This window comes from Magnolia sinica, chromosome 4 (genome assembly GCF_029962835.1).
Source record: "Magnolia sinica isolate HGM2019 chromosome 4, MsV1, whole genome shotgun sequence".
NCBI lineage: Eukaryota > Viridiplantae > Streptophyta > Magnoliopsida > Magnoliales > Magnoliaceae > Magnolia > Magnolia sinica.
In genome coordinates this window covers 38,439,687-38,451,719 of record NC_080576.1, presented here as the reverse complement: position 1 = coordinate 38,451,719, position 12,033 = coordinate 38,439,687, and the positions used below count along the sequence as shown (strand labels likewise).

Sequence of the window (12,033 nt, the reverse complement as noted above, 5' to 3'; positions counted from 1 at the left end):
CAAGAAGAAATATAATCTAGAAGAAGAATTAAAGCATACCAACAAACCACAAGACAAAATTTACGTGGAAAAACCCTAACAAGGGTAAAAAACCATGGGTGCAATCTTCCACTATGAAGAAAACGAAATTACAAGCAAAATACTAACCTTGAGATGCTCCCATACACAGAGATAGAGAAACCCTAATACCCCTTTTGCTTCCTTACTACCCTAGAAGAGCCCTAGGGACGCCTATTTATAGTTTAGGCAACTTCCTTTCGCACATTTGCGAAAACCGCCTCAAATTTACGCAATTTACGCCGAATCTGCATAACCCTCGACTAGTTGAGCCATGTCCTCGACTGGTTGAATGACCCCTTCGAGTGGTCGAGCGGCTCGAACAGCACTAGCTGGACTTTGAGTCGAGCGAGCCTCGACTGGTCGAGTAGCTCCCCTCGACTGGTCGAGCAACGCCTTGGTGTACTGGCTCCACACCTCAACACCGGGCTAGGTATGTGTTACGTTGTGGGCCTTGTGAGTTGATATCAAAGTAATCTAGGCCAAATACATCGGTAAATAGGCAAGAGGATTTTTCCCTACCTTAAGAGCCTTGGGTGTTGTTCCTATTGCTAAAGCTCCTCTCTTGATAAGAATGACAACACATCATCTGTAAACCTCGCGAAGGATCCAAAGCACTATAAGAAATCCAGGAACATTGAGGTTAAACATCACTACGTTAGAAATCAAGTGAGAGATGGGCATGTTGTACTCAGTGTTCGAATTATCTGTGATATTATCAAAATATCTTCGATATTATCGTTATCTCCAGCTCAGCAATACCGATAACACTGTTAGCGATACCGATAACGTTGGTAGTATTAGAAATTCCAGGTATTAACAATGTATCGCTAAGTATCGCCAACATATGAATATCGTTAATGTAATCGCCAATATTTTCAACTATGTAAATTCTAAGTGTCGCTTGTATTGCCAATGTATCACCAATATTTTCAACTATGTAAATTCTAGATAATGCTTGTATCTTAAGTGTATCGATGATATTTCAATAGTAAATTTTTATTTTAATTTTTTTCATGGGTACATGGTTGTATGTGGTGTTCAATTTGTCATTGATAATATTGATAATATCTCAATATTATCAATATTGCAACATGCGCGATATTGAGACCACAATCTTTTATTTCCTTTCCAATTGTTGATGATTTCTTGGTGAAATATCATGTGTTGTTGATATTTTGCAATATCGATGGATGTTTGATGGAAGGTTGGATGGTTAAATAGGCCAGATGGGATGGTTAGACTGATTTCTTACAACAGCACATGCTTTTAAGGCCCCATTAAATGGAAACTTGTTATGAATACATTCCTTTTGAATTTTTATTTTTATTTTTTCTAAATATGTACATTTTAACATTGCCTGAAGTTTCGCCGAAAATTCCTTCGTTTTACCCATGTTTCCCCACATTTCCGGTTATCAGTGATATTATCGGCGATATCAATATTGTTTCTGTATCCCTGGCCAACGAAACTTGTAGCGATGCCGATACTTTGAACATTGGGTTTACTTGAATATTCCTACTTGAGTGATGTTAGTTGATCCTATGATGAAACCAATGTGTTAAATAGCAATAGCGTGTTGCATAGCGTTTAGCCCTTTATACCGTGTAGCCTAAGTAGCGTAGCATATAGCTTAAGCTAGACGATACTTATATATATTTTTAATTTAAAAATAGGAAAAACATAATAACTAGTAAGAAAAAACAAAAAATAAAAAAAAATGAATAAAAAAATGCCTAAAACATTATTCATTTTTTCAAGTACAAGCATGTTCAAACAAATTATTAATCATCATTTATCAAAAGCCAATTCACATACATAAACCAAATCAAATTATTATCATGTCAACAACTTTTTAAAGCAAACTATAATTAATAATGTCTAATTGAAACTGCAAGTCACAAGTATGAAAAGAAATTAAAATCCCACAGGTTGAGAGTATTAAGCACAAAATACAAAATATAATTACCTTAAAAAACGTACAAAATATAATTACTATTTATATAAAAAAAAAGGCATAACATACACTATGCACGCTACACACATGCTACATACACTGCGCACGCTACAATGCTACATGCACCACGAACCCCGTATCATACGCTACAGGGGATTTACACTATTTGCTAACACCACGTAGTGTCGTAGCTACACTACCGCTACACTGCGGGTGCTATTCAAAACACTGGGGGAAACCTATTGTTAGAGACATATTTAAATACATGTCAGGCAAATGGGACTTAGGAGAGCTTAATATCTTTTTGTAAATGTGGGAGTGGCAATTTTTTAAGATTTTCAGTTATATTCTTCACTAATTGTGATGGTAAAGATCCCACTATGCAGTGTTTGGGACTTCCACACTTGAGATGTGGTAGAGTCCATGCACTCTCTCTAGAGATTGGGTGATGTAAATTAATATTGTCTTATATTTAAGATTTATTTTATAAAATTAATTTTCTTAATAGCCACATATCAATTAAATATGCATGCACAATCAATTTTTCTTAGCCTAAGATCATCAATCATGGTTTTTTCGTCGGCAGGCCGGTCTTCCCCACTCGCATGGGAATTAACCACCCCTGATATATGAGTAGAAGCCATGTTCAGGATAAGGAAGCACGCTAAGATTCAACTGCCTTCATAGCGATGTAGAAGATGAGGTAGCACAAGGCATGACCGTATCTAGTTACAACTATGTATATGTATTATTTGGTCCCTAACGTGTTGAGCACATTTAGATGAATTTTTACAAGTGTTAATGCGTATTGGCTCATGTAATCACACAATGGATAGCTTTGCGTGACTGGTGATGGGATTCTTAGAGTTGAATAACATTCACAGTGGTAGTGAGATTAGAAGATATTGTGCTGAATTCTCTAGACAACTCGATAAAACACTCTCACCAATAGCCGAGGTGATTAAAATAAAGTGCCAGAGTTTCCACATTTTATTTGTCGAACAAATATCCGAGGAAGAGGGTGAGAAGAAACAATGAGCTGGAGTAACTGATGAGTGAAAGTCCAACACGTACAAACATCCATGCCGCCTACCCTTCCCAAGTACCTTTCCCGTTGCCAGATCCTGTACAAAACAACAATTTGGAAGAAATATGACTAGGCAGTTATTGGATGTAAGTTGACTAACTGAAATTAAATTTGAGGAGAGTTTAGGGACATGAAAAACATCACGAAGGGTAAACTGGCGATGGTCAGAAGGAGAGAAAGTTAAGGAACCAACGAACTGAATTGGTAGTTTAGTTCCATTTGCAGTAGAAATAGCCTGATTGCCAGTGTAGGGACAAATATTGCGAAGATGGGATATATCACCAGTCATATGATTTGAAGCACCAGAATCGAAGAACCATGGTGAAGATGCCGTTATACCTGACATACCGGCCGTAGAAAGGGCCTGCACGATCTGCTGGAGCATCGCAGGAGTTAAAGGTGAGGAAAGACTGTCAACAAAACCAGTGGATGCAGTATCACTAACAAAAGGCTCGGAAGAAGTAGGCACAGAAGTAGCAGAAAGAGCACGACCATGGCCACGACCTCGACCGCCACGACCTCGACCACCACATCCACGACTGAATGAGGATGCGTAGGCATGTGAACGACAGTCCTGAAACCATGCCCAGTCCTTCGACAATACGTGTACCAATCTTTGCACTGAGCGACGACATGTCCCACTTTGTTACAGCTGCGACAAGTTAACGGAGTGGAACCACGGTTTGGTCAGAAGTGGATACAGTAAGTGCCAGGTCAGATGGTCCTTGAGATGTCCCCTGAGAGAGGACCTGGAGTCGTTGTTCCTTGGCTAAAAAATCATTAATAACCGAATTCATTGAAGGAGTTGGGCTACGGTTCAGGAGAGAAGCCTTGCAATGCTTAAATTCCGAATGCAGTTTCATAAGAAACTGTCTAACTTGCGCACTCTCACGCATTGTGTGGAATATTTTAAAGTCATTTGGGAAGTCAGGATCCATCATAGCCATATCTGTCCAAATTGTAACCATTGTAGAATAGAAAGATGGAATACTTTTGTCACCCTAAGTAAGGTGAACCAGATCTTGTTCCAGGCGGTATAACCTAGCCGCATTACTCTATTGATATATTGTCTGGAGATGCTCCCACATAGTCTTAGCAGTGCGATGTGGCGTGAGGCCAACAGCTATTGATCGATCGATGGAATCAAGAATCCAGGTAATAATCCGTCCATTTTTCATTTCCCAATCAGCCATTTTGTCGACATCGGTGGAAGCGGGAACAGGAACAGATCCATCAATCAGTCCCCACAAACCACGACCCTTGAGAAAACTTTGAAAGTGGATGGCCCATAGATTATAGTTGGTGCCATTGAAATTACATCGTGGGGCCTCTGTACGAGAGTCTTTGTCCATAGATAGGAAAAGATATAAACTACGCCAAGGAAGAAGGTACCTTGCAGCAGGAGAGTTGGTTGCAGGCAATAGAATCGCAACAGATCAGAACAACAATCAGCAAGAGGGTTTATATCACCACCAATAGGTCAGAACCGTAACCAGCAAACGGCAACAAATCAGAACAACAAAAGGAGGGAGCGTAGCAGGGGACGAGCCGGATCAGATCAGAACAACAACAACAGTAGGGGCATGCGCAACAGCAAAAGGATGAGCGCAGCAGGGGCAAGCGCAGCAAAGGCTTGCGCAGCAGCAACAACAAACAGATCGGATGTGCGCAGGGCGTGTGCAACAACAACAACAACAGCAATAGCAACAGCAAGGGTGAGCGCAGCAGGGGCGTGCGCAACAGGAGGGGTCGGACGCAGTAGGTGCGAGCGCAGCAGGTGTAGCAGGGATCGGATCTGGCGAGCATGATCGGATTTGACGAGCAGGACCAAATCTGATGAGCAGAACGAGATTGTTAATGGAGAGCAGGACCAAATCTGATGTGGATCTGGAGGTTTTGATGGTCGTGCAGCAGGTATAGGCCGCTGAATCTGGAGATGGTAGAGACTGGCCGCAACTACAACGGATCTAGAGATGGTTTTTGACAGCGAGCACGTTGATGGAGTATGATGGAGATGATGGCAGGTTGCAGAGAAGATGACAGAGCCATTGAAATCAATGGAGGAGGCTGCCAGAATCGTGGACTGCCGGAAATCGAAGAGGGACCACCGGAATCAAAGGAGGAGCGCCGGTTCAGAAACTTGGCTCTGATACCATGAAAACACACGGATTTGGAGAATGTTTTTCTGTATTTCAGACAACCCTAAAGGGTTGAATATATAGAGTTTTACAACGACTATACAAGATAAGATGATAAATACAAAATCTTCTATACAAGGAATGTGGGCTGTCTAACAGTTTACACATCACAATCAAGCATTAAAACTAGAAATCATAAAAAAGGCATAAATATTCAATTTTTATTTTTTGAAAAAAGGCCCTTGGAGCTTCTATTCGCTTAAATCACTTTAATTTATAGTTTTAATTTTAAAAACTAAGGTAAGAGTGGTCGAAATCCATTATAAAATGATATAAGAGGTTTTTAGAATGAGAAAAGTGAAAAAAAAAAATGAGAAAAATGGATTTAAATAGAAATAAATAAGTGGTTTTTTATTTTTATTTTTATTTTTATTTTTATTTTTACCGTTATATGGGTAATAGTCGTTAGCCTCGTAATGGCCTTTACGGTTAATGTAACGGCCGATACAGTTCCAAAAAACCAAGTGCCCTATTTCACCCTCGCATCGCGCAACGGTCATGGCCGTTACCTATATGCATCGACCTTTACAGGCGTATCGTAACGGATATGGAACACCTTGATTGTAGGTGACCCTTGTGCCTTTAACTACCATCCTTTGCATATAGGAGGATGAGATCGAGTGTTGCTACTTTAGCCTTCAGTACGGAGGTCATGATTGATTTGGCCGAGGATGTACTACTAGGAAACTGGCTTAGGGGCTGTTTGATTTTTCATTTCCACAGTAAATACCTAGGAAATAGGTCATTATTACTCATTGCACTTGTTTGAAAATAGATGAGTATTTCCACCTCAAAAACCAGTTTGAAAGGTCCGACTTAAATTTGTGGGCCCCACTATGATGAATGTGACATATCCACACCCTCCATCTATTTTAATGTAACATTTTAGGGCATGAGCCAAAAAATGAGGCAGATCCAAAGCTCAAGTGCCCCACATCACAAGAAACAAAGGCGGTAAAATTTCCACCATTAAAAGGTTTTTTCTTCCTAAAGCCGACAAGGTTGTTTATTTTTCATATAACTCGTTCGTATGGTCACACAAACATGGAGCAAGGGAAAACACAAATATTAGCTCGATCCAAAAGTTCTGAGGCCCCCAAGAAGTTTTTAACAATAGGCATTCAATTCTCACTGTTTCCTGTGGTGTGGCCCACTTGAGCTTTGGATCTGCCTCATTTTTTTTGGCTCATGCCCTAAAATCATCTAGCAGAATAGATGGGCAACATGGATAAGCCATATACATCATAGTGGGTCCCACATGAAATTCACACCCTTCAATTTTAGCGTTCAAAAAGCAAAAACATCACGTTTGCATTGAAAGTATTGTTGGAATTACAATAATAAATGCACATTTCCTCCATATTTACCATGAAATTGAGAAAACAAATAGCCCCTTAGTTGATTCTGAGTTGCATAGTTGCACAAGATAGACCCTTTGATAGCCACACCAAATTCCTAGGATTATTGTGCAACTTTAGACTTATCCACTGTGGCATTATTGAGTTTTACAAGATAATGATTTACAAATTGTTTCTTGAAATTATACGTACCTTAATAATTTTTTTTTCTAAAAACTTCAAAGAACATTTCAAAAAATTTGTGATATGAACTCGAAAAGATGATAAGTGCGTATGCTGGCAGAGTGATCTTAATTGAGGTTTGTCTCCATCTGGTGTGGTCATGTGGGTCTAGGGCAGGCCTTAGAAACACTGGAAGGTTGTGCCGTAGTGCGGTGGTTGCTTAGCGTATAGACATGTATGTATAGAGACACTAGAACCCAAGCTGGTTCAACCTCCTCGATTCTTGCTCTTTTATATGATGTCGGTCAACATTATTGTGGCAGACTTAACAAACTGTTCCCCATTATGTGGTTGATGGGAGATGTAGGACACATGGTTGGGGGTAGTAAACTGTTGTGTGGCCCACCCATCGTGTGGTAACACAAAGGGGCTAGTAGCTCCTCCGTCTACATGTGGATTGAGGAGTGGGAGAGGTTAGTCATGCATTGCTGCTCTCTCCCCCTATTTAAACTCTCTCTCTCTCTCTCTCTCTCTCTCACTCACTCACTCACTCACCTTTGCTCCCATTACTCAACGCATAACACCTCCATCTTAGGCCTCGCTTCCCTCCTCGACATGTGATGTTTTCCTTTCCTTGGCTACTTTTTGACTTCCACAATCTGACTTAGAGTGCACCAATGTGAATTTGGTTCGCTATCGAATCAAACTGCAATTGCTGCTCTAATGAAGAGGAAATAATCATATTTCCATTTCCTTGGCATTCATGTATATATTTTTCTACTTTGAAGTTGGAGTTGATGGGAAAAGGAATTGCGATTTCAGAGTTACTAGAAACATTATTAAACTAGTGATTTGCTCTTCATTGAATTGAATGCTCGAGATAATATTTGTTTGTGCATCCAAACGCAGGCTAAGAACTCTCAAGCAAATTGCAAACTAGATTAAGAGAAATGAAACAAAATTTCGCATTTAAAAACGGCATTATTCATCTTGGACTGTGTTTCTCTCAGCTCTCTCTTCATCTTATCTTGAACTTGAAATATCTTGAATTGGTATATATGAGCTGAATCAATAGTGCCATTGACTTCTCCATGTTTCCTATTTTCATGTGAAATTTCAGATAGCCACTTGTTTTTGTAGGTGAGAGAGATCCCAAGGAGATTTCAATCCATAGAGCAGTATTATGGATCATTCATTTTTTCTTTGATCGAGGAAACACGGACTGAATTGTGTTCAAGTATGAAGGTTCTCTCTACAGCACCAGTCTATAAAATACGATCAGTTGGGTTATCTGCTTCTAAGGAGTCGGTATATGGCATTTCCATGGAACCTTTCAGAAATGTTTTGGATAAGGGAGGAAAAGAAACATCCGGTCCAAAGAATGGAGATATCTTTGCTTTGTGCGATGTGGTACCTTCAAGAGTTGCTGATCTAGACTGTGATGGAAGATCCTACACTCTTGGTTTAGTTACTAAGAATGAAGATGCTGAAAGTGGTCCACCATTTGAAATTCGAGCCAAAGTATCGAAGGATGTTGTGGCTCCAAAAGGAAAGGAGAAATCTCTTTTTGCTGTTTTCTTGATCAATATTACGACAAACAATCGTATATGGATGGCCTTGAATGCAGTCCATAGAAATTCCAATGTCGTAAAGGAAGCATTATGCACCAATTCTTCGGTATGCAACGTCCCTTGATAATTTATTTTTTTCATACATTTGATTCATTGGCTATGTTCTGTCGCAAGCATACCTCATTTTCTTTGAAAGAAGAAGAGATTTTGTTTTCCCCTTTTTTTCAAATACACACTGATAGAGTTTAATCTTATGAAGGTCCCCATGGAACGGTGATGTCCCCAAAGTCTCCCAGATTGGAAGATCTTATGCCTTTCATCTTTCTTTTAATTCCCATTTTAATGTGGACGATAGTCTTTTTCTTTTCTTTTCTTTTCTTGGCTGTTCATTTGTATGCCGATGATTGAGGCATTATGACCTACCATTTGGGAGATTTGGCGTGATGGTTTAAAAACACAAAAATAACCTAGTTGGGTCAACTCAACTTAAAAAACTCAGCTGAGTTTCTTGAAAACTCATATTAGTTTTTCTGTGGTTTTTAAATATTATTAATTATTTAAGAGATTTTTATTAATTAATTATTATTATTTTTTTAATTTAATTAATTATTTATTTATATATTTTTTTTAAGTATGAGTCGGGGTTCTCTTCAATTTTGACTGAGTCATAGCCAGAGAGTTTTTCTCGAATCTTGGTGAAATCTGGTCCAGTCGATTCAACAAGGGTGAATCTAGTTGTTTTTTCAAGATTTTAAGGTATGGTTGGAGCATCCACAATCCATGGTGGGTTCATTTATGGAAATCCTATATCTAATCAATTGATTATTTTTCTTTGAAGAAGAACAATAGAAGGTGATCCATGGCATTTTACGTTGTCATGTCACCCAGAACCCTCACTTTTGCAATTAACCTGTTTCAGTGTTTTGTTCTTTACACAGGTTGGGAGAAGTTGCAAAACCTGTTCTTCGGGAGAATTTGCACAGAAAATCGAAGTTTTGTTGCAAAAAACGCGATCTATTTTATGCTCATTCGAGCTGAATGAGTCACAAATCAGAGCAGTATTGAGTTCTATAGAAGCAAAGCAATGCAAGCATCAGCACTCGATTCAACTAATCTGGGGCCCACCAGGGACTGGAAAGACGAAAACAATCAGTACAATGCTACTGGCACTTCTAGAATTGAAATGCAGAATACTTGTATGTGCACCGACGAATGTTGCAGTCTTAGAAGTGGCCTTGCGTCTCCTGAGGTTGTTGAGAGAGTCATGTCCTACTGACCTATACCCTTTGGGAGACATAATTTTAATGGGAAATAAGGACCGGATGAACATTACTGACGATCTTGAAGGTATTTTTCTGAATAACCGCATCGATAGGCTTTCAGATTGCTTTGCACTACTATCAGGGTGGAGATACAAGCTAGAGTCAATGATACGATTTCTTGAAGATTGTTTTCCTCAATATGAATTCTATTTGGAAAATGAAAAGGCAAAGGAGGATAACAGGGGTGTCAATGCCTTAACATTTCGGGAATTCGTCAAGAGCCGATTCGGTGCCATTGCAAAGTCATTGAAGGATCATATAAGAAGCTTTTGTACCCACTTACCATCATCTTCACTTTCGAAAAATAACTATAACAACATGGTTTCAGCTTTCAAGTTGATTGAATCTTTTGAAAGCTTGTTACGTGTGAATAATGTCAGTAACAAGAAGCTCAAGGAACTATTGATGCAGTCCGAAGGAGTAAACAATTTGTGCAAGGCCCGAAACGAGTGTCTTCAAGTTCTGAGAGATCTTAAAGGAAATTTTCAGATTCCCCAATTTCTCGAAAAAGATTTGATTCGAAAATTTTGCTTGAAAAGTTCTTCCCTTGTTTTTTGCACGGCTTCTAGTTCATCTGCATTGCATTTTTTAGAGATTGAACCATTTGAGCTGGTGGTTATTGACGAAGCTGCTCAGTTGAAAGAATGTGAGTCATTGATTCCATTACAACTACCAGGTACACGGCATGCTATTCTTATTGGTGATGAGTGCCAATTGCCTGCACTTGTTAAAAGCAAGGTTTGCATTTTCTCCTCTGTTGGTTCTTATCTGCATATTGTGGGGTTTAATTGGGTCCTTAGTTTGTAAAAGTGGGCCAATGGTTGGGTTCGAGACTGTTGATCTGATGAGCCCTATAGTGAATGGTTGACACCCAAAAAGTCTCCTTCAATGGGGCTATCCTAAACCTTCTCTTGGTGGCTAGGAGCTAGACGTTCAAGGAATACACGCATGCGCGTTCACACACATGCACGCATATGCGCGCGCCCGCATACACACCGGAGTTTTGGATCAGGCTGAAAATTGGGCCCTGGGGGTTTCATGGGGTGCTGCATCATGTGGACTGTTCGGATTTTGGGCCCATGACATGTTTGCAAAGGTGCGCACAGGTGCTCACCTAAGAAGGTGTGCAGGTGAGCGTGACTCTCTCTCTATATATATAATGGTACACATCAGTGCTCGTAATATCGATGCTATCGGCCGATATTATCGGTATCGCAGTCCAGCGATACGAAACCGAGCTGGAGAGACTTGAAATTATTTTATTTTATTTTTTTTTAAATAGGGGAATGCTCGATATCGCTGAATATCGGTCGCATGATATCACAAAATATCGTGTGATATTGACAATATTAGAACTTTTAGTAGGCTTTTTCGTTGAACATGCTGTAGCCACCTACCCATTCACGGGGCTACTGTAGCCACCTACCAATTTCACTGATAAAAGTGGCGGGACATCGGTATATTCGACCCAACGAAATCATTCGAAACAATCGGAAAGAAAGGGAGAAAAAAAAAGCTTTAAAGGGTGGATTTCATACCTGGAAAGAGGTTGGTTGTGATCGGAAAGAGGTGGGCTGTGATCGAAAAGAGGTTTGCTATGACCGGAAGCTCCCCCAAAAATTAAATCGTTGCAGCTTATAGGTGAGTGAATCTCGTCTAACTTAGAAAAATATCCCCCCAAAATCGGAAATTATCTGAGATTTGGGCGAGATTTGGGCGTGATTTGGGGTTTCAGGTTTTTGGAATCCCGAAACCCTCTGCCTCCCAAAATCGGCTTCATCCCTTTTAATAGCCATTTCGGGCGCCGCTGGGATGCTAGGTGGGGTCCACCTTGATGTTTGTGAGAAATCCACTCCATCCATCTGTTTTTTGAGATCATTTTAGGACATATGACTGAAAATGAGGCGAATCCAAAACTCAAGTGGGCCGCACTAGAGGAAACAGTGGGGATTCAGTCACCATCGTTGAAATATTTTTAAGTGGGCCTCACTTGGGATTTTTGCATGAGGCTAAGTGGACAGTTTTTTCACTTCATCCCAGTGGGAATGACCTTATAAATAGGTTCGATGGCATATAAACATCAAGGTGGAGCCCACGAAGGTTTCAACGGTAGAAAACTCTTTCCCCAATTTTCCCTCTCGTATGGCCCACTTGATTTGTGGATCCACCTTATTTTCGAGCCTATGTCCTAAAATGATATCATAAAATGGATGGACGGAGTGGATTACTCACAAACATCAAGGTGGACCCCACCTACCATCCCAGCACACCAATTTGGTGCGTGCATGTTTTAAACGGAAGCGGATTGGCTGGCGTACAGT

General features: G+C 40.0%; 1 protein-coding gene across 2 annotated transcripts in view; it reads left to right on the top strand.

The window, feature by feature from the left end:
* The window catches only part of LOC131243040 (regulator of nonsense transcripts 1 homolog), a 72,876-nt gene that overhangs the window by 14,470 nt on the left and 46,373 nt on the right, over positions 1-12,033 (top strand). For both annotated transcript variants that reach the window (XM_058242102.1, XM_058242103.1), the window contains exons 2-3: positions 7,960-8,496; positions 9,329-10,450. In XM_058242102.1, coding sequence (XP_058098085.1) covers positions 7,960-8,496; positions 9,329-10,450 — 1,659 coding nt within the window. The remainder of the gene's footprint in view (positions 1-7,959; positions 8,497-9,328; positions 10,451-12,033) is intronic.